At 29.2% G+C, this 23,574-nt stretch overlaps 1 protein-coding gene and 1 long non-coding RNA gene across 2 annotated transcripts in view; one reads left to right on the top strand and one right to left on the bottom strand.

Moving 5' to 3' along the window:
- The window catches only part of LOC135963550 (uncharacterized), a 319,480-nt gene that overhangs the window by 170,006 nt on the left and 125,900 nt on the right, over nt 1–23,574 (bottom strand). The window contains exon 2 of the long non-coding RNA XR_010576851.1: nt 3,146–3,220. This is a non-coding gene — a long non-coding RNA (uncharacterized LOC135963550). The remainder of the gene's footprint in view (nt 1–3,145; nt 3,221–23,574) is intronic.
- The window catches only part of Dscam3 (Down syndrome cell adhesion molecule 3), a 165,678-nt gene that overhangs the window by 103,681 nt on the left and 38,423 nt on the right, over nt 1–23,574 (top strand). The window contains exons 14-20 of the mRNA XM_065515462.1: nt 2,225–2,370; nt 2,834–2,969; nt 5,434–5,553; nt 13,347–13,499; nt 13,734–14,256; nt 15,734–15,944; nt 20,745–21,000. Coding sequence (XP_065371534.1) covers nt 2,225–2,370; nt 2,834–2,969; nt 5,434–5,553; nt 13,347–13,499; nt 13,734–14,256; nt 15,734–15,944; nt 20,745–21,000 — 1,545 coding nt within the window. The remainder of the gene's footprint in view (nt 1–2,224; nt 2,371–2,833; nt 2,970–5,433; nt 5,554–13,346; nt 13,500–13,733; nt 14,257–15,733; nt 15,945–20,744; nt 21,001–23,574) is intronic.

Raw genomic sequence — 23,574 nt, 5'->3', positions numbered from 1 at the left:
CCAGTTTTTATTTAACAATGTTATGCTAACTGTAATTATTTATATGATTGTGGCAACCATGATGTATGATTGAAGCAATTATATGTATGATTGTAGTAATTAAGTATATGTTTGTGATAGCCATTTTTATAATGAAGGATTATAGTTATCAGAATCTGAGAACAACATACATATTATGAAATTATGATTCAACATGAACATGTATATGATAGTCATAAACAGATATTTATTTATATTTATTTACTAGCTGACCCGACAGACGTTGTAAATGTTTGATTTACATTTGATTTTAATATATGTACAATGAATCTTATGGTCATAGAATAAAATATACACTGAGAGACAAAGAACATAAGTCTGTTGTCAAAAACCTAAATCTTGCATATTTTAAATCAATGTACATATTTTGAGTTTTATATAAGTAATCGAATTTTGGTCTGTAAAATGAGTGATCACCGATCGAGCTCCTTTTCTTGATTAAACGCTTATTGGCCAAGTTATTAGCGAATTTAGATATTTTGAATTTTTATATAAAAAAATCAATTTTTGTTCAGAAATATGAGTGATCACAGATCGAGCTCTTTTTCTTGATTAAACGCTTATTGGCCAAATTATTAGCGAATTAGATATTTTGAGTTTTTATATAAAAAATCAATTTTTGTCAGAAATATATAATGAAATATAATAATTTAAGATATTGTGAATTTTTATATAAGTAATCGAATTTTGGTCTGAAATATGAGTGATCACAGATCGAGCTTCTTTTCTGGATTAAACGCTTATTGGCCAAGTTATTAGCGAATTTAGATATTTTGAATTTTTATATAAAAAAATTAATTTTTGTTCAGAAATATGAGTGATCACAGATGGAGCTTCTTTTCTTGATTAAACGCTTATTGGCCAAGTTATTAGCGAATTTAGATATTTTTTTATTTTTTATATAAAAAATTGATTTTTGTTCAAAAATATGAGTGATCACAGATCGAACTCTTTTTCTTGATTAAACGCTCAATGGCCAAGTTATTCGCGAATTTAGATATTTTGAGTTTTTATCAGAAATATGAGTGATTACAGATCGAGCTGCTTTTCTCGCTGCTTTTATTCGCGAATTTAGATATTTTTAGTTATTATATAAAAGAAATCAATTTGTTGTTCAGAAATATGATCACAGATGGAGCTCCTTTTCTTGATTAAACGCTTATTGGTCAGGTTATTAGCGAATTTAGATATTTTGAGTTTTTATATAAAAAATCGATTTTTGGCCAGAATTACCTATGAGTGATCACAGATCCAGTTCTTTTTCATGATTAAACGCTTATTGGCCAAGATATTAGCGAATTTATAATGTAGACAACACTGAAATACATACTTTTAATTAGATTTTTAAAGTTTATGGAATCCCCTTATATAAAAAATGTGTTTGCATCTTCTAAATTAATTATTTCCTATGACAACGAATGAGTAATTTTATTTCAATGATATTTTCTATTGGGCGTAAAAAACTTTTGTGGGCAATTCAGAACATTTCAAAAAAAATAGCCAAATCGGTACATGCGTTCTGCGATTTTAGATATATTGAAAAAAACGGACGTGGTAAATTTTTCTTACAAATTTTTCACTACGAACATTTAAAAACTAATTAGCAAAATTGGTGCAGCCGTTTTGCGGTTTTAGATAAATCGGAAAAAGTGGGCGTAAAAGTAGGCGTGGTCAATTTTTCATTTCGTAAAAACCTAAGTTGGACTATTATCAACATTTTTAAAAAAAAAAATTGTCTAAATCAGTCCAACGAACGACATTTGATTTTTATTTATATAGATATTATTTCTTTTACATATTATGGTTGCCAGAATCATATAAATGATAACAGTAACCATAATATTGTTAAAACCTTGTAAAAATGTTGAAATAGTTACAATAAAATAAATATACATATGTATACTATATTTTTTCTCCGGGTGTATAATACTGCTATAGTACTCCATATACTTTGAGGGATCTTAGATTTTCTTTTGCAATATTACATACGGAATGATAGATTTTATACAATACGGTTGGTGCAAACATTTTACCAACATTTTATTTTTAACTTTTCATATACAAAAACTAGATATTTCATAAAAAAAATTCTCAAAAATTTTCCATTTTCTTGTAACTATTTCCCACAAATTTGTAACTATGTGTACGTATTTAAATTGCATATTTTCAATTTGTTACATTTCAGGTCCTCCAGTTATAGAACCATTTAAATTTCCCAAAAATCTGCAAGAAGGTGGAAGAGCTCAAATTACATGTGCAGTATCTTCGGGTGATATGCCAATATATTTCAGTTGGAAGAAAGATGACATGTCCTTACCATCAAGTTTGCAGGTAAATTTCAACAAACCAATATGTAGCAGTAGAATCAAAAAAAAGAAAAAATAAGGGGAAAAAAGAAGAAAAAAGATTTGAATGCAAAGAAATCAAATACATTATTTTCAATAACACACACAATTTAATACATTATCCCGGGAGCTACAAGAATACATTTGTATGTGTATTAGCGTAAGGGAAATTATGTAAACTCGAAATGTGAACAATATAAAGCTTAAGCAGACACATTTCAATCTATTATTTGCTGAAGGTAGAAAAACGATACCAAATACTTAAGTCTCTCTCACTTGCAGTGCAAGGAACCCCAGATATAAATTTAAAAGCAATTGTGTGGTTTCTTTCAATGAGTTTTTGTCAAATTCGAAATACGTTTTTATTCATTCGATTCTTATACGTACATGTGTATTTTCTTTTTTTTGGATTTTTTGTAATTTATTTTTCACTTTGTCTAATATTAAAGATAACCGAAAAGAAGGAAGAATTCTATTCATTGCTGGTGTTCAAGGATATCAGTGCTAAACACAGTGGAAAATATACATGTTATGCCAGTAATGCAGCTGCTAAAGTTAATTACACTGCTGAATTACAAGTTCGAGGTAAGATAAATATGCGAAAATGCTGGTGTGTAAATCATTAAGAAATATAGAGTTTGTAAAAATTAACAAAAAAAAACCTTTTGTAATTAAAAGTGTTGAAATGTATGAGGGTTTTCTAATGGATTAATTTTACTATATTGTTGGATGCGTTAAGTTTTAAAATACAGGTAACTTACCACATTTTTAAATGATTTAATAATGATGTAAATGGTATACCCATTTACTTCCCTTTTTAATAATGTGTCTCTTATCTACAATGAAAGAAAGAAAAAAATATGTTAATAAGAAGATTTATAACATTAAAATTTCATTACAAATTTAAAATTTATATACAAAATTATTAATACACCGAAAAATGTAACAAAAGCCATCATTAATTTTAGGATAAATATTCTAAAATCTCTCATTAGTTAGCTATTTCAAAATTGTAAATTTTGTCTAAATATATATGCAGTCATCAATATGCCGTTTTGGCATTCTATGGGGACTTGAATCACCTATGGTTCGAACTGTACAGAATTTGATAGAGTGATTATTTTTTTTAAATTAATCAACTTATGTCGAAATTTATATCAATATCAATATATTTGAGTATAAATTATTTTTTGACAATATCGCGTAATTATGGACCGATCCTCACAATAGTTGGTATAAAGATTTATTTTGAAATAAAACGTTTTTATGTTCAATTTCATCACGATATTAATTATTATAAGATAATTATGAATGTTCAAGTCATTTTCTGAGAGAGGCCTTGTATGGGGACTAGGAAAAATTTTATCCGATTTTCGCCATACCTTACACTAGAATTTTGGAGTACTTAGAACTAATTTGTGCATCAGGATTGCCGCATAATCAATATATTTATGACTACTTTTTTGGTTCTACGACCAATATTTGCTATTTCGATGTCGAAATGATAAAATCATCTTTTTTTGATGGTTGGTATAAAACTACAATTGTACCAACTTTGCCATAAGATAATCTATATTTATAAAAATGATTGTATGTCTGTTTATTAATTTGTTTGTGAGATATAGCTGGCAAAACCACTGATTAGATCCTCCTAAAATTTTTACTGTAAGTTCCTCTATATCTGGAAGGAACAAGAGGCTACTTTTCAGTGGGCGTGGCACCTCCCATACAAACTAAATAGTTATTATGGAATATCTGGTGAACTATAATCGTGAAAGCCGCAAAACTTCGCGGGATTTTCTTCGGTACCATTGTGAAATTGGCTGCAAATGAACATGACTGGATAAATGGGAGTGGCACATCCCATAGAAAGTAATTAGTTAATTTCAAATATCTGGAAAATTATAGTAATTTAAGCTTGAAATGAGTCATTTTGTTACCACTGTACATTTAAGGTATATAAATGGGTGAAACTTGCCCATAGTGGACTAACGTCTTAAGAAATGTATCAATTTTATTTAAAATCGCAGGATATTTTTCTTCTTTTTTGAATAGCAAAAGCATGGTACACAATTTAAAACTAACAAATTGTTTCGGTATTAATTGTATTCGTTTAATCTATCTACCGATTAGCTCCAAACCGGTTTCATTAGAAAGTTCCATTCGTAAATCCGATTTTCGAATTTTCCCTCACAAACATTTTTCCCAAATTTGAAATTTTGAAAATTTGTATGTCTTGAAGTTTTGTATGTAGGTACCTCCACTAAGAAGGGATTTTTAGGAAATTCGAATTTCAAGGGGATAAAAATGGGTAAAATCGGCACCTCCGGAACTAATAAGCTAGCACTTAGTCGAACTTAATGTAAAAAATAAGTGGACAATGGATTTTTGTACTTTCAAGGGTATCCCATTTCCAACAAATTTAATTTATTAATAAAGAATTTTTAGTGCATTAGCACACGCTGGGTATCAGCAAGTTTTTTATAACATCCTTTTTATAAAGTTCAATATAGAGGACAGCCTAATGTCCACACATTATCACTTAGAAATTTGAATCACCTCAGATTAACACAAGAATATAATTTAAGATTATCGTAGTAATAAATAAACAATTTTTTATTTTCCAGTGTCATCTTTTTCCGTACAATTTCTAAACAACTAAAGTAGCCTCTTTTGTATGCCCTTTCTCTTTAAATTCTCTGCTATTTATAATGACCATTTTCTTTCCCATTGATATCCGGCATTAAAGTTTATTTGTACATCCCATAACTTTTTGTTAGTAAAATTTTACCTAAGAAGGAAGCAAATAAATACAGAAAAATTTTTGCTCATCTTGTTAATTTTTGTTATACACAGTTTGTAGCCCTTTTGAATTGCCATGGTCCCTACAAAACACTCATACTTTGTATAATATTCTTACTGTGATGACTACTAACTACTGCTTTATAACAACAAGAAATGGCAAACATTTCGTAAATACAACTAAAAAATAATAATATAAGTATAATAAAAAAATTTGTTTTATTTTTATTTAATCACGTTCTTTTAGTTGCACCACGTTGGTATCTTGAACCCATGGATACAGCCATAATGCTGGGCAATACAATATCAATAAATTGCGAAGCGGAAGGATATCCAATACCCACGATTACCTGGTTCAAAGGACAAGGTAAGTGCACTGAATAAAAACCTGTGTATTTTTTATTTTTTTTATTTTTTGTAATTTTGTGTGTTTCCTTCGTACCGTCAGCATCATCAACATCCTCATCTTGTTCAGTTTCATTTCTGAGTTTATTTTCTCAATTCAATGAATTCACTAGGTAAACATTTGTTAGAGTTGTTTAAATAGTACTTGTGCCCTCTCTCTTTTACTCTAAGCTAAACTAAACTATTTCTAAATAATTGTATACCTGATTTAAAAGAATGAAAACATTCTCTAAAACTGTTGTCACGAAATATCAGTTATGTTAAAGCAGCAACCAGTTAATCAAAGTTCAATATAACATCGAGGTCAGAAGCTTCAACTTAAGTCATACATCTTAATTGTGAAGCATCTGTTATATCTCTGTGTATATTTTTAGCGGTGCTTTCATAATGAACTAGACCTATGAATTGATTCATAAAATATCGTTTCTAAAACAGGATACAATATCCAAAAGTTTTAACCTATAAAAAGGTCTCCACGTGCAAAACATATTTTTTATATACACAGAAAGAATTATTGCTAAAATATTTTCAAACAATCGCCTGTCTGAAACTAATTTTATTTTCTATTAATATTTTTATAGATTCTATTAATGTTTTTGTTTGATTTTTATTTTAATACAACACTTGGGATAAAGCAACAACACAAGCAAGTAAATAAGGATGTTTGTTGTTATCATGTGCATATTAGTCACATTGGGTAATTTCGTTTGCATGTGTGTTTTTATGATGTGAGGATATAATTCCCATTTGGTTAGAAATATTTTATATATAAGTAGTTTTGGTTTTGTCAAAGGCTTAATAAAATATGTGAATTGTCTGATAAACAGATAATAGCATTGTTTAATGTTTTTCTTTTTTTTACTTTTTTATTTTCTTTTTTATTTGTAGTTTTTTCTTATTTTTATTTTCTGACATTTTTATTTTTAACAATGTTTTTTATTTTTTTTTATTTTTTTTATTTTTTACTATACCAATTTTGTTTAAAAATATTATTTGAAACAGACAAACTATTCACTGAATCAGTAACACTAAGAAATTCCAGAAAACCAGAATCAGTGAAATTTTTGTCTGTTTTAAACAAATATTTGTTTGAAATAAAAAACTTTAAAATAAAATGTTTTAAATTGAACCGACTTTAACTGGGTGACACCGCAAATGTAGAAAATGTTTTCATACAAAATACTACAAAATACAGACAAGTGGCAACGCTGAACAGCTGTCATACTAAATTAAAAAAAAAAACAAAAAAGGTAAACAATAAAAGTAACCGGGACAACTAAAGAAAAAAAGAAGTTTGTTGTGGAAAAATAAAATATATAAGATGAATATCATAATTAGAATATTTTGGTACTAATTTTATTGATAACTGTTCAATAATTGCAAAATCTCTACCAATATCTTGTAACTTAAACATTTTTTACTTTCTGCCGAACTGTTTTACTTGGTGAAGAACAGCTGATGCTGTTGTTAAACGAGGTAATAACAGCTTCAGCTAGTTTTATATTTAAAGTCGACTTCAACGTCAGAAGTATACTTTAACTTGTCTATGATAGACCTAAAGTCCACTCTAGAGTAAAGTCGAGTTTAATTCTCTTAAAGTATTCTTTATTTCTGACTATGATTATGGGCCATTGTTTTTTTTTTTCAATTAAATTTTTGCAAAATTTTGTGTTTGAATTTACAAATTTGGTGATAGGTCCTAATTCAAACAATATTTTGTCTGATTGGGTGAATTTCTTGATTGAATCAGAAATTTAATTCTTTCTGTGTAGTTTTTACACAGTGAACACAAATATGGCGAGAGAGTTACTTGAAGGTGTATTTCGGTTCTAAAAATTATTCTACCATTTCGATATATGAAATGGAGGTTTAAATTTCTTTCATCTAGATGCATTAGCGCAAAGTATAATTGTTACTCTAAATTCGATAACTTTCTTCCTGGGGCACTAGTTGCTTTGATGTGAACGTTTTATCTGGTAGCATTTTCAATTAAAGACCAGCTTCGTTCGCATTGAAATTAATATCAGGTGATTGATTGTGCTCTACTGCAATTTAATGCAATTTTTGTTGATCAGCTCGACAGGAAACTTCTTACCTTTTTCTAATATAGATATCTAAGCAATTGCATTAACTGGAATGTGTTTTTTCCTCTTTCCCAAAAACGATTTTTTTTGGATTAATTCTTTATAGCTTGATATAATGTTAAAGATTTGGTCGTGTTTGATGGAGTTTATCTCAACATCTCGTTATATTGAGCATATCATTTTGTAAGTTTTCATTATATAAGGCAGTTAGCAGTTTTGCTGTTTTATATCGGATTTTCGTTAAAGTGAGAATCGATATCCTATCCTGGATCGATATCGAGATCCATTACAATAACCCGAAGAGTAAGACATTATATGTGAATAGACAACAAAGCCAAAATATCCATGGCGCTAAGGTGATAATCTGTATTTGGTGGGAGCAAAAGGGTCCTTTATATTATGAGCTGCTGACCAGACCATCACAGGGACCTGTATCGAACGAAACTGATTCGTTTAAAGCGAGCATTGGACGAAAAATGCACAGAATATGCGACCAGACATGAAACCGCAATATTCCATCAAGACAATGCACGGCCACAAGTTGCAATACCTGTTAAAAAGTATTTAGAATGAAGTGATTGGGAAGTTTTGCCCCACGCGGTTAATAGTCCAGACCATTAAATGTTTTTGCAATTTTAATACCAAATATTAATCGCAAAATTGTCTAGTTTCTGCAGTACTAAAAAAAACTCAGTTCAATAAAAGTCTGTTGGTATTGAACTGAAAAATGAGAATTTTTAATCCATAAACACAAACTGCTGAAAAATGGCAGCCTAACCACAAAAGCCTTAAAGTCGATTTTAAGTCCATAAAGTTGACTATTATTTTAAATTTCGTACCATAAAACAAATTTCAAATATAATTTAAAAAGTTGTGTTATTACTGTTTTGAACTCTTATGTACATTTTGTTTTTTTTTTTAATTTTTTGAAATTTATTTACATTCATTAAAAATATTTTCATTGATTTCAATGTATGAGTTGGAAAAAGTTTTGAAAGCTTTCTTATGGTACGAAAAAACCAAAGTTCCTTTTTGAAATAAAGTCGACTTTAAAAAAAAATACTTTAAAATTTCCTTTATAGTTAGGCTGTAGGATTTTTAGTGAAAACTTAAAAAGATAACAGCTTTTCAAGGTTATATATAAAAAGATGTTTTCTACGAGGAGCCATTCTGAAAAATTTTATTTTGTATATGTAGCCGCGCACCTAAAATAACTCTTCTACTTATTGCCAGAGATGATTTCATAATGATGTTGATGTACGAATAGATTCGTAAATCATCCATCTCTACAGCTTCATTTAAGCACTAAATGAAATGTTTCTTTTAAATCCCTGTTTTCAATTTATATAAAATCGAGAGTATAGTCTAGTAAATTAAGTACTGCACAGGTTTATACACGTATTGAATAGAATAGAATATAAAATACAAATACAAAACTGTAAGAAAAATTTAGGTATTTGTTAAAAGAAATAAATACATACATACACACATCCATCCACACATAAATACATCAACGTGGGCATTAAATATTTTGTTTAAATACATTCAGTATCATTTGTCTGTAGTTGAGTCCTATGTACACACAGCCATTCAGTCAGCCAACCAAACAGCAAGTGGCAGACGTAAAAGTGCTGGTAATCTCTAAAAGCGAGTTCATTAAAGTTTGATATTCTTTTGGTTCTTGGTTTTTCCTGACGGTATTTTTTTGAAACAAAACGTGCAAAAAAAGGATGTTCATTTCAATGAAATACTTTTATTTTGTTTATTTTTCCAACTTAGTTCGCAAGAGAAGCGTTACAAACTGAAAGGGATTTATTAGTGAATTCTGAGTATTAAAAGAAGTAAAGAAAGAAATCAAAAAATAAATAAAAACAAACTCACAAAAAAACAAGTATGAGTGTTATATTCGGCTGTGCCGAATCTTGTATACATACCACCAATATGTAGTTTTGACCTTATATAGGAACTTGAATCAATTATGTTGTCCGAACTGTATGAATTTTGTAGAGTGATTAATTTCATAAAATCTTATGAATCATGTTGAAATTTATGTTAATATAATAAAAAATATAATTTATTTATTGGGATTAAAATATGTTACCAATATCGTGGTTATATGGGGGGTAGGGTCAATTATGGACCGATCCTCACAAAAGTTAGTAGAAAGATTTAGATTCTTATAAAACTTGTTTATGTCCACTTTCATCATGATATTAATTAGACATTTATGAAAGTTCAAGTAATTTTCTGAGGGGGCCTTGTATGGGGACTAGGGACAAATGTTGCTCGATTTTCGCCATACTTTGCAGTATAATTTCCGAGTATATATCGATGTGGGGGTTTGTGAAGAATATTTCGATGTGTTACAAACTGAATGACAAAATCAATATACCCCATATATTTTTTGATGGTGGTTACAAAAAGAAAGAAAATAAGGTTAATTGATTAGTTTGAAAGCTGTTAATTTTTTATTTACAAAAACTAATTATACAAAAGCAATATGTATGTATGTGCTGGATAAAATTGTTTTGGAAAATGTATAATTGGTATATAGGTATGTATATCTATTTATATATTAATTATTGTATTAAACGAACAGTTAGTCTTCATAATATTTAAACATATTATAAGTGTGTTATGTTGTGGTTCAGCAGTTTCGGGTTGGAGCTTATTGAAATCTAAATATTTTGTAAACTTAAAAGCAGAGACTAATAATAATCAATTAACCCTCTAACCTGCTAGAGTTCCTCAAGGCATGCATTACAAACCACTAATTATCTCAAAATGTAACAATATTTGTTTTTAAATTTATTTGTGACTTTAGCTACAGATTTGTTAATATTTCCCTCGAAGGTCGAAATCCATTCTGACTTTTAGTTTTTGTTCTGTCAGCTGTTTTGTGAGTGATGTCAAAGTTTTAGCAATTGAAATTTTGTGTGTCCTTATTTTTTAATCAAAGTTTTACTCTTCTATTCGAAATATTTTTTATTAGTTTTTAAATAAAATCGTATCATAATTATTGTTTTTTTTTTACACCAAAACCGGCAACAATGCCTTGAGGCGTTCTTCACCTTTTTGCACCTGGTTCCTAAACTTAATTTGTAAATTTGTTTCTGATGGCTTTTCTAAAAAAAATTATTCGACAACTTTTTTTTAGCTTTTTAAAGTTTGCTTTCTTATATACACCATCAAAAAAGATGGGGGTATGTATATTGATTTTGTAATTCCGTTGGTAACACATCGAAATATAAAAGACATAGACCAACAAATAATGGGTCCACTTATTATATAAACTCTGCCAATGCTGACATCCGTGTGATCTGACAATTTCTTGCCTGACAATGTTGACAGATAAAGTTGCTGTCAGATTGTGCTACAATGTCTGGTCATTATCAGCACAATGCTAGGTCAGACAATATTGTTAGACTTGAAACCCGTCTGAACAAAGCTTTATATTTTACGAGATATTCTCATTACGAAATTAAATTTTGTAATGAAGAAACCAAAATCCATAAAAACCAAATAATCTAAATAAAAATCAAATGTTCGTTGGCCGTACCGATTTAGACAAATTTTTTTTTTAAAAGTTGTTCATAGCCCAACTTATGTTTTTACTTTTTCGATTTATATAAAATCGGAAAACGGATACATCGATTTGGCTAATTTTTTGTTTAAGTTTTTACTGAAAGAAAAATTGACCACGCCAATTTTTTTTTCGATATATCTAAATCAATCAATCATATTTTAGACCAAAATTCGATCACTTCGCCAATAAGCGTTTAATCAAGAAAAAGAGCTCGATCTGTGATCACTCATATTTCTTAACAAATATCGATTTTTTATATAAAAACTCAAAATATCTAAATTCGCCAATAACTTGGATAATAAGCGTTGGACCATCTGTGATCACTCATATTTCTTAACAAAAATCGATTTTTTATATAAAAACTCAAAATATCTAAATTGCTAATAATTTGACCAATATTTCTGACCAAAAATCGATTTTTTACATAAAAACCCAAAATATCTCGATCTGTGATCACTCATATTTCTGACCAAAAATCGATTTTTTATATAAAAACTCAAAATATCTAAATTCGCTAATAACTTGGCCAATAAGCGTTTAATCAAGAAAAGGAGTTGGATCTGTGATCACTCATATTTCTGACCAAAAATCGATTTTTTATATAAAATCTCAAAATATCTAAATTCGCTAATAACTTGGCCAATAAGCGTTTAATCAAGGAAAGGGGCTCGATCTGTGATCACTCATATTTCTGACCAAAAAACGATTTTTTATATAAAAACGCAAAATATCTAAATTGGCTAATAAATAAAATCGATTTTTTATATGAAAACTCAAAATATCTAAATTCGCTAATAACGTGGCCAATAAGCGTTTAATCAAGAAAAGGAGCTCGATCTGTGATCACTCATATTTCTGACCAAAATACGATTCCGATTTTTTATTATAGGAGCACGATCTGTGATTACTCATATTTCTCAACAAAAATCGATTGTTTACATAAAAACTCTTAATATATGAATTTGCTAATAACTGGCCAATAAGCGTTTAATAAAAAAAGAGCTCCATCTGTGATCACTCATATTTCTGACCAAAAATATATTTTTTTGTATAAAAACTCAAAATATCTAAATTCGCTAATAACTTGAACAATAAGCTTTTAATCAAGAAAAGGGGCTCGAACTGTGATCACCCATATTTCTCACCAAAAATAAATTTTTTACATAAAAACTCAAAATATCTAAATTCGCTATATAATTTGACCAATAAGCGTTTAATCAAGAAAAGGGGCTCGATCTATGATCACTCATATTTCTTAACAAAAATCGATTTTTTTATATAAAAACTAAAAATATCTACAATCGCTAATAACTTTGCCAATAAGCGTTTAATAAAGAAAAAGAGCTCGATCTGTGATCACTCATATTTCTGACCAAAAATCTATTTTTTATATAAAAACTCAAAATATCTAAATTTCTGACCAAAATCGATTTTTTATATAAAAACTCAAAATATCTAAATTCGCCAATAACTTGGCCAATAAGCGTTTAATCAAGAAAAGGCGCGATCTGTGTTCACTCATATTTCTGACCAAAAATCGATTTTTTATATAAAAACTCAAAATATCTAAATTCGCTAATGATTTGACCAATAAGCGTTTAATCAAGAAAAATAGCTCGATCTCTGATCACTCATATTTCTGACCAAAAATCGATTTTTTACACAAAAACTCAAAATATCTAAATTAGCTAATAACTTGGCCAATAAGCGTTTCTATGTCCTATATGAATAAAAATTATCATTCAACAATACGTTTTTTTAAACTATTTTTACTATTTTCAAACCGCTTCTCACAAATTGAACACAAGAATTTTTTAACTTGGCTAGTCTTTAATAAATTTATAGATTGGAAATGGATATGGAAATCAGGATTCGCGCTCGGAACTAAAAGCGGGACATTTGGCAACAGTAATGTGAACGTACCCTTAGCATAAGATTGTAACAGCATAAGATTGTACAAAAAAGAAATCTTTGTAAACGAAAACAAATTATAGTATAAATATTTTATAACCCTTTTTCACTTCTCTTGTTAAGCTGAAGAGTTTTTAATTGTTCTAAAAAATTGCCTTTTTAATATATTTGTAGGTAAACTAAATAAGGATTTCAAACCTTTAAATATGCGTAACCATTCGTTGGTACTTAACCTTGCCACCGACATTGATGAGGGTTACTACATGTGTCAAGCCACAAATGATATTGGACCAGGTCTTAAGAAAATAATACGCATCAATGTCAATGGTAAGTTTATGATTTTATTGTAATATGACACAAGTACACAAGCACGCAAACTGGGACACATGTCACACAAAGCTTATGTATGTAAAGGTAAATTTTACTTTTAATTAAACAACAAAATTCACTTATCTATTGTTATACTCACACACAAACACAATCACATACATACATATGATTACGTACTCAACCAACATTATAGTTAATTCCTTTGTTCTGTTTTTCCATTCTGTTGCATAGAACCCGCACGTTTTGAGCAAACATCACGAAATATCTCGTCGCGACGAAATGATGCTGTCACACTCGACTGTCACGCCAAAGGTGATGAACCCATTAGTATCGCTTGGACACACAACAATGCACGCATTGATTTGAATAATTTCCGTTTTAGTATTGCGGAAATGAAAACCGAAAAGGGCGTCGACTCTCAGATGACCATCTCACGTTCGGATCGTCATGATTCGGGTATTTACAAGTGTATTGCCGAGAATCCCTATGGGCGAGCAGAGCATATCATTTATCTGGCAGTACAGGAGCGTCCTGATACTCCCTCAAATCTAGAGATTTTTGAAGTGGGTTCTCGCACCGTTAAGCTTTCTTGGCGTCGTCCATTCGACGGCAATTCACCGGTGTTATCGTATTTGGTACAATATCAACCACTGAAGTATTTGCAATCACATACTGCACTCGGTATGGCTGGCAGCGATTGGAATGGTCAGAATATTATCAATGTAACACTACCATCGACAAGTATCAGTAAAAGGTAATTGAGGAAGGGCGAAAGTGTAAATGAGGGTAAATTGATAATGCTAAATATATATTGTAGAAACAAATAATTGAAATTAATCAAAGGATAAATGATCGATTATTATATATTGTGGTTCCAGTAGTACAAATATGGTCCAAATTTTAATTTAATGAAGTGTTTTTTTTTTAATTTTTAAGTAAAATTGTGAATTTTTTAGATGTTTCTCCACATAAATAAACTTAAAATAACAAAACACATGTAAAATTGCCACTCAAAGTGGCAATTTCATTTTTGTGAAAATGATCGATTAAGCCATGTCCGTCTATCTGTCTGTTGAAATCAATTTTCTGAAGACCCCTGATATCTTCGGGATCCAAATCTTCAATAATTCTATCAGACATGCTTTCGAGAAGTTTGCTGTTTAAAATCAGCAAAATAGGCCCACAAATGTCTGAGATATGAGGAAAAAACCAGGACAACCTCGATTTTTGACCTATATCTGGATTACTAAGTCATTAACTATAGACAATATGGATATCTTATGATAGATATTTCAAAGTCCTTTGCAACGACGTATATAAGACCTTAGTAAGTTGGACCTACAATGGGTCAAAATCGGAAAAAATATTTTTTAACCCTAATTTTTTTTCACAAAAAAAAAATTAAAAAAAAAAAATTTTATTTTAAATTTAATTTATTTTTAATTTGAAAAATTAAAAAAAAAAATTTGAAAATTTAAAAAAAAACAATTCAAAAAAAATTTTTTTTTTCAATAAATGAAAAAACTACAAAAAAAATAAATTTTGTTTACCAAAAATATTTAAAATTTTTATTTTGAAGTATAATTTGGTGAAGGGTATATAAGATTCGGCACAGCAGAATATAGATCTCTTACTTGTTTTACTTAAAATTTAAAAAAAATCTTACCATTTTTGTACATAGGTAGCCATGAAATATATATGGCTTTTTGTGAAGCCTTTTTTTGCTGTTGACCTGTGTTATCGGTCAAGTTTGTTTTACAAATGTGATTATAGGTTATTTAAGAAATCTGAAGTTGAATTTTCTATATTTAAAATAGGTGATCTATAATAAGATTAAAGTGATATTCTTCAAACTCCTGACCCGTGATTTTTGAATGTTCGTTAGAGATATACGATAAAAATGTTGAAGCAACAAAATACATGTATGTAAATCGATGTATTTTGTTGTCGTGTCAGCCATAAAATTGGAGAGAGTAATTATTTTTAATCTCATACAAATTTAAAGCTGAATAAAGTTTAAAAAATCTCCATATACATATACTCCATTCTTAGTAATTTTATTAAATATACTTTGGTTAACAATTTTTAATTGAATAAACCTATTAAACAAATTATCAATTAACCCCTTTACGTTGATATTATTTAACATTTGTATGACTCCTTATAAATATTTATAAAATTTTATCGCTTGCATTTCTTTTTACATTTTTTCTTTCGATTTTATCACTCAGTTATGACAGTGACTTACGTGAAAGTGCCATCGTTGCGGGTTTGACACCGGCCACAACATTCTTGGTTCGCATGCAGGCCATTAATGAAATCGAACGCAGTCCATACACCGAACCAATTGTGCTGAGGACACAAGAAGAAGCACCCACCGAAGCACCCTCCAATGTTCAAGTACAAACCGGAGGTGAAAGTGAATTGATTGTCACTTGGCAGGTAATTTACGTTGTGTGTTTTTTTGTATTCTTTTTGAATCAAATAAAACCGTTTAAATGAAATACATTTGCAATTGACATTTATTGCATTTGCAAAAGATGTCACCTGAAACTTTATGGTTTAATTTTAAAATGGTGTTTTTATGGAGAACGAGTACTATAGTGCAGTTAAATATAACACAGTAACAGAAAGTGTTTTTGTTAAATGTATAGTGAAATTAAAGTTTGGCTGTTACTTTTTTGTAATACAATTATAGTAAAGTGTGTATTGATGTTTATGTTGAAAGTTTTTAGTGATATTTATAACAATTGAAAAAGAATTTAAAGGATATAAGAAAAGTAAAATAATGCATTTAGGAAATAGGTATAGAGTGAGTAAGTTTTCATGTGAAATTGCAGAAAATGGGTAAATTTAATCACGAGTTTAGGCAAACAATTAATTACATAATTTGAGTATGTAATGTTTGCCTGTTTTTAATTGTGTGTTTGGGATTATTTATTATAAAAAATGTTCCTTCAATACACAGGCTGCACTCAACTGCATCAAGTGAAATTTGGTTTTGATCGGTTCATATTTGACCATAGCCTATCATAAAGTCTATTTCCGAAAATCACTAAAATACCTACAAATCTCTTATACTTAAATATCTTTATCAGGTTAAAATTCGACATAAGTAATCCTTATATATTGTTACCTTCATATAGAAACGCCCTAACTCGTGTTTTTCGTAAGCCCAGATTTGCATTTATTTCGATAAATAGTCCGCCAAAATATCTCGACTTAAAAAATACACTAGTTTTTTTTTGTATTTTTTCTATATTAAGGTAACGATATGTAAAAATCTTCGTACCCATAACTAGTCATAGGTTACATAAAGGACAGCTTTTAAAAATACTTTTATTTAACTCAAATTAGTTTCAGGTATGCAGAATTCATACCGAAGGATTTCGTTTAAAAAATCATACCCAAGGATTAGTATAACATCCTAGGCTCAATTCCGTAAACCATATTAACAGGCATAAGTAAGTACATATTTTATATGAACCGACAAATAAAATTCATCACAAATTTGTTTTATGTATTCAATAACCATTATTGGCCAATGTTTCCAAATAGGGTCCTGAAATTAATTATATACAATTTGTTTATTTTTTTATACCCTTCACCATGGGTTGCAAGGGCATATATAAGTTTATCATTCCGTTTGCAATTTCTACAATTTTCTTTGGTGACACCACAAAGTATATGGGGCATTTCATGTCAAGTGAACCAACTTTTGAAATCGATGTCTTCCGATCGGGATGAAATTTGCACCAAGGTTAGCTCTATTGGATAGTAACTCAGACACAATTTTTCAACAACATCGGTCGAGAACTCTCTGAGTTATAGGGGGTAACATTTTGACAATTTGGTCAAACAGGGGTTTTTTCTTATCCATGTAACTTATTACCTATTGTTCTTAGCAAAATGTGTCCCAAATAGTATAGATAGCTATTTCTTCGATCTTTCGAAAAAAAATATTTAAAAAAAAAAATAAAAAATTTTTAATATTTTTTTTCCGAAATCAAAAACTTTTTTGACTTTTTTTTAAAATACGTCCTAAAAATTTTTTTTTAGTCAAAAGAAAGCTTAGGTCCATTCCTTTAAGATATTTTAGGTCCCTTAGTGGGACCTTGAGTTAAAAAATATTTATTTTGATAGATATCCCACTCGCATCCCACTAAGCGACCAAAAGGGTCTTCAAGGATAATATCTAAGCTTTTGTTTGACCTAAAAAAAAAGATTAAAAAAGGGTCCATTTTGAAAAAAAAAAGTCAACAAAGTTTTTGATTTTGCAAAAAAAGTCAAAAATTTTATGTTTTGAGTTACAAAATATTTATTTTGATAGATATCTCACTCGCATCCCACTAAGCGACCAAGTAGGTGTTCAAGGAAAATATCTAAACTTTATTTTAAGAAAAAAAAAAAAAAAAAAAAAAGGACGTATTTTAAAAAAAAGTTTTTGATTTCGGAAAAAAAATATTAAAAATTTTTTATTTTTTTTTTTAAATATTTTTTTTCGAAAGATCGAAGAAATAGCTATCTATACTATTTGGGACACATTTTGCTAAGAACAATAGGTAATAAGTTACATGGATAAGAAAAAACCCCTGTTTGACCAAATTGTCAAAATTTTACCCCCTATAACTCAGAGAGTTCTCGACCGATGTTGTTGAAAAATTGTGTCTGAGTTACTATCCAATAGAGCTAACCTTGGTGCAAATTTCATCCCGATCGGAAGACATCGATTTCAAAAGTTGGTTCACTTGACATGAAATGCCCCATATATATTCTGAACCGTTATATGTCAGTCTGGCTGTCTGTATGTTGAAATCAACTTTCCGTAGCCCTCAAATAACTTACATATGTGATTCATACATCAATATATCCGTTATAGTCTCTGTTCGAGAAAATCGGCTTACAAATGGCTCAGATATATGGAGGAACCAGGACATCTCGATTGTTGGTGCTATTTTTGATCTATATCTGGATTACTAAGTCATTAATATATACGATATGGATATCCAATGATATATATTTCAAAGTCATTTGCAACGACGTAAATTGAAAAATTCTTTAACACATGATAAAATTCATACCTATACGTTTCAAACTACAAACTTCATATAGCCAAACTGCATTTCCAGTTTTTCATCTCGCGATATTTTTTACTTTAAAACGACCTTACATTTTCAAAGGAAGAGATATGTGAATTTCAACTATTCACTTGGCCTAGTGTAACATTCGTACGCCTATAGATCTGAAAAATAATTTGGTCTTTATGTTTCATTCAGAGGGTACTATATTTTAAAATAATAAAAAGTTCATTCGAAATATTGTTGTTCAAAATATTGTGCGAAATAAGGGTATATAGTACGTGACATAAAACGGAACTCATTTTGAGGTACATGTAGAAATATGCGAAAATATTCGAATCGTGAGAGGCGTTATGTTTTCTTACACTGAACGAAATATTTTTCCTTTACAATCCGCCATATTTAAATAAAAACAATCTTTGGATGATTTTATAATAAATAAAATGCAATATCGTACGTGACAGATTTTTCTCTTATAATAAAACAATATATATTCTGTAAATATAGGTATTAGGGTATTCAATTAATTAGGTTTCTGGTTTAATCGGTTAATCGAGCAAATAATTAATCGGGGTTTAGATTTAATCGGTTAATAATCGGTTAATTTTAAATTATTCGATTAACCGAATAATTTATATTTAAATGTTAAACGAAACTAAATCACGAATTTTGTGTACTTATTGAAGTATTTTATTAATAAAAAGAACAAAAACATAAAAAATAAACAAAACATAACATAACAATTCAACCAAAAAGTAAATAATTTTCTTTAGTTTTAATAAAACTCGACTTGGAAAAAACTCTCACGCTGATTGTAGATGTTGGAGAAATCGAAAGTAATACAAGATAAAGAATATCCAATTTGTCAGTAATTTTTTTAGTTTTTTCTAAGCATATAAAATCCTCCATTATACCATTGGAGTCCTTTATGGACTTTTTAGATTTTAAATACTTTTAAATACTACTTTCAGTAGTGTCTCCAGTTTCGTCTATTATTATGTTCTCATCCGACAATTACATGTAAATTAAATATATCAGTTATTATAATACTCACTAAACATATTTCTTGAATGTTCGAAAAAATATGTAATTTTACTTTGACATTTGTATTTGAATTAAAATGGAAAATTAAAAACAAAAAAATTATATTAAAGTGAAAAAAAAGAAATTTCGGTTAATCGGTTAACCGACACAAATTAATCGGTTTATTCTTTATTTGAAAATCGGCAATTTGGAATTATTCGAACAGTTAACCGACCAAAATTAATTGGTTAACCGATTAACGTGAATTCTCGTGGAATTGCCCAGTGGATGTCAAATTAAAGTAAATAACTGTACCGAAATAGCCAAACCCTTTTCTTTAATTTGATACCAAAACGGCACAGTGGGGCAAGTAAAAATATAATGAAAGATATAACAAAATATTATATATGAAATTTAAAAGTCCTTTAAAAAGGACAAACGATCACGATATGAAAACCTGAGAATGCAGAATTCTTATATAGAGCCTGTACCGTTGCACGGTGTTATAAAATTTACAATTTTATGTAAAGTTTTTTTTTCTTCCACACAATGTTGTTTTAGTCTAATACAAAAAATATCGACAGCTAGCTAATTGAGGTATTTAGGAGTACTTAATTATTAATGAATTCCAATAAGCACACAACTGTAGAAAATTCCCAGAAATTTAAAAAAAATAACTACAACAAAAACCTCAAACACTAATTAGTGTGAAATTTTGCAAAAGGCATTAGCAACTTTTTACTTGAGAAAAAATTACACCAAATGTAATGTATAAATAACTGAATGAGTGAAGAAAGCAAACAGTGCCGTTATAAACAACCTAAAAACCAAATAAAAACCTGAATAATTTATTTAGTTACCACATGAAATGGAAAAACTCATTTACCTTATGAACGAGAAAGAAAAATAAGCAAGGAAAACACAACCTAAAAGAAAAAAACATTAAAACTTTTATAGAAAAAAACAAGTGTTAAGAAACATCATTCATTCACTTCAGACAAGTACAATCTCTGTAACTACTTCGTCTTAGTTTCCTTAAAAAAGAATCACCTTTATATTCATCTACTATGCCACTCCTCTAATCGTAACCTTCTTTACTGCCTTTTCACTTATTTTCCTTTATAATTTATGCTATTCCCAGATACCACCCCGCGAATCATGGAATGGTGAACTTATTGGCTACACCGTCAACTGCAGCGAGGAGAAGCAGAATATCAACTACATTAGTGTTGTCAATAATTCACTCAAGTCGGTGATTGTAAGTGGCTGGGCCACGACTAAGGCCACAATACGTGGATTGCGCAAATACACCAGATATGCGGTGACGGTGCGCGCCTTAAATAGTTTTGGCTCCGGACCCTGGAGCACACCCATCTTTGGTACCACAGCTGAGGGTGGTAAGTAGCAGTACTTATGCTTTAACTAACTAGTGCAAAATAATAATAATAATAATAACAAAAAAATATAAAGAAAATATAGAAATAAGTTGAAAAAATAAAAATAAAAAAATTAAGAAAACCAAGAATGTTGGCAGACAGTGTCTGTTGAATGAACAGGTAACAGCTGTACAAATTGTTATCTTAATAACAACAACATTAAAAATGCTTTTAGCGTGTTACGTTTATCAGTATGTTAGTGTGTCTAGCTTTATGTGTTTGAGTTTATAGCATATTTATACTGCTGCACAGTGGTTTGAATATGGATTGGAATATGGATACAAAACTATCAAGATAAAGTTATGAATCAATCCCTTAACTAAATTTATGTTACAACAATAATTGTAATTCAATCACTTGTACTTTAAATCCAAATTCATGACATTTTCAATACAAATTAAAAAACAAATGATATTTAATTTATCTAGTATTGGCTAGAGTAATTAAAGTTCATTGTAAGCTCTTGCCAAGAACTAAACTGAAAGTGATATAGATATTTCTGAGCTTAGTATGCTCCATTAACCCATTATGCTCCGAAATAAAATTTTTGTTTATTTTTTAAAAAAAAACTTTTTTAGGAAAATATCTGGTCAAAAAAATTTTCCGATTTTTCGTTTTCAGTTCCAAATTTCGAACAGTTAAGTTTACACACATGTGATGTCCCGCATTTGCATGTAAATCATGGTTTTTGTGATTTATGAAACAGTTACATATGTTAGCAATAATTCCTCATGTTTATTATTTTAATTTTATTTTTATTACTATTTTTAAAAATTAATTTAAAAAATGTATATTTTTAGACACCTTTTTTAATTTAATGTAATTGCAGAAATTTGCACCTGGCAATGAGGGGGACGGGGATGGTCACGTCAGGATATAGTTTTTTATTAGCTAAAAGTTGAGACTTAACATTCATGCCAAAATTTTTCAGAAATTCCACCTTTTTCACATATAAACATTTTTTTAAAATTTTTATTTTTACTGTTCGATATGTTGATACTTAATGGAGTAATAAGGTCGATTTTGAATTTTTAATGGCCACAAAGACTAAAATTGTTCTCGTAGTCTTAAAACCAAATGCTGAAAATTTGAGCAAAATCGGACCACGTTTAAAGGTTGCACATATTATTTGAAATTTCAGGTTACTGGTCCACATAACAATCAATATGTATTTAAAAAAAATAACTCCATTTACCTAGGGATATTTAAATATAAAACTTTTCTAACACGCTTTATAATTTAATAACAAAAACATTATAAAATTTCAAGCACATCTCAAATCCCAAATTTTATATTTTTAACATTTTTATTAAAACAAAGTATCAACAAATTATAAACATTGTTTAGGATTCCAATAAAAAATAAATGAAAATTAAAAATGCAAACTTCAACTGTTGTACCTATTTAGTTTTTGAAATTTAGTTTTTGGTCACAAATTTGTTAAAATGATTTCTTAAAAATACATTTTGTAGTCTGTTTTCTAATATTTAATAGCAGGTTGTTTCTTTCGCTTGCTAATTTTGTACTTTTAAATTTCCAACACATTATTAACCCAATTATATCTGGGGTTAAATCGGCAAAGTTAGACCTGTACACTACAAATTTTTATACCCGACCATAGTGGGGTATATTAGGTTAGTGCTGATATTTGTAACGTGCAAAAATATTGTCCCAACACCAATCTTAAAGTATACCAATCTCAGTATCACTTTCTGAGTCGATTAAGCAATGTCCGTCCGCCTGTCTGTCCGTCCATGTAAACCTTGTAATCAAACTACAAGTCGCAATTTCAAAAATAATTCAACAAAATTTGGTACAAGCTCTTCTATTGCCGAAAGAACGAAGCATGTTGAATTTGGTTAGAATCGGTCCATTATTTCTCCTAGGCCCCATACGATTGCCCTATCTGAAAATAGTTAAGCTCTCATAAATATCTTAATTATATAGATATCCAAACGGAATTCAGCAAGAATAAGTTTTATATAAGCCGAACTCGCCTCACCAAATTTTGTGATGATCGGTTCACAATTAGTCATAGCTGTCATATATACCCACTTCCGAAAATCACTTTAATGCGTATAGATTTCTTAATAATGTGGATATTCCAATCAAATTCAACACAAATAGGTTTCATATATACAGAAGTCATGCCACCTAATTTTATGGCGATTGGACTGGCTTGACGGACTATACTTTCTTACTTGTTTTTATTAAACTTTGTATTTGAAGTAATAAAAAAGGTGATGAACATATGTTTAATTTACTTTTGATTTAATCGTTATTTAGGTCCAATATCCATATATATATGCACCCATGATAAATGTCATTGATTTAAGTCTAAAACTCTAAACAATCTGCAAGAACGAGCGTTCTAAAAAACGAACATACCAAATCACTGTTCAAAAACAATAAAAAATAGTCTCTGTTTTAGGTATTAAAATTGTTGTAGTACATTTTTTATTCACTGAATTCTATAAACAGACACACTTACATAAATAAGTATTCAACCATAGGAATTTACTTTAAACTTTTTTT

The sequence above is a fragment of the Calliphora vicina genome, chromosome 1 (assembly GCF_958450345.1).
Source record: "Calliphora vicina chromosome 1, idCalVici1.1, whole genome shotgun sequence".
Classification (NCBI taxonomy): Eukaryota; Metazoa; Arthropoda; class Insecta; order Diptera; family Calliphoridae; genus Calliphora; species Calliphora vicina.
The sequence above is the reverse complement of the archived record's forward strand: the minus strand, read 5'-3'. Positions and strand labels throughout refer to the sequence as shown.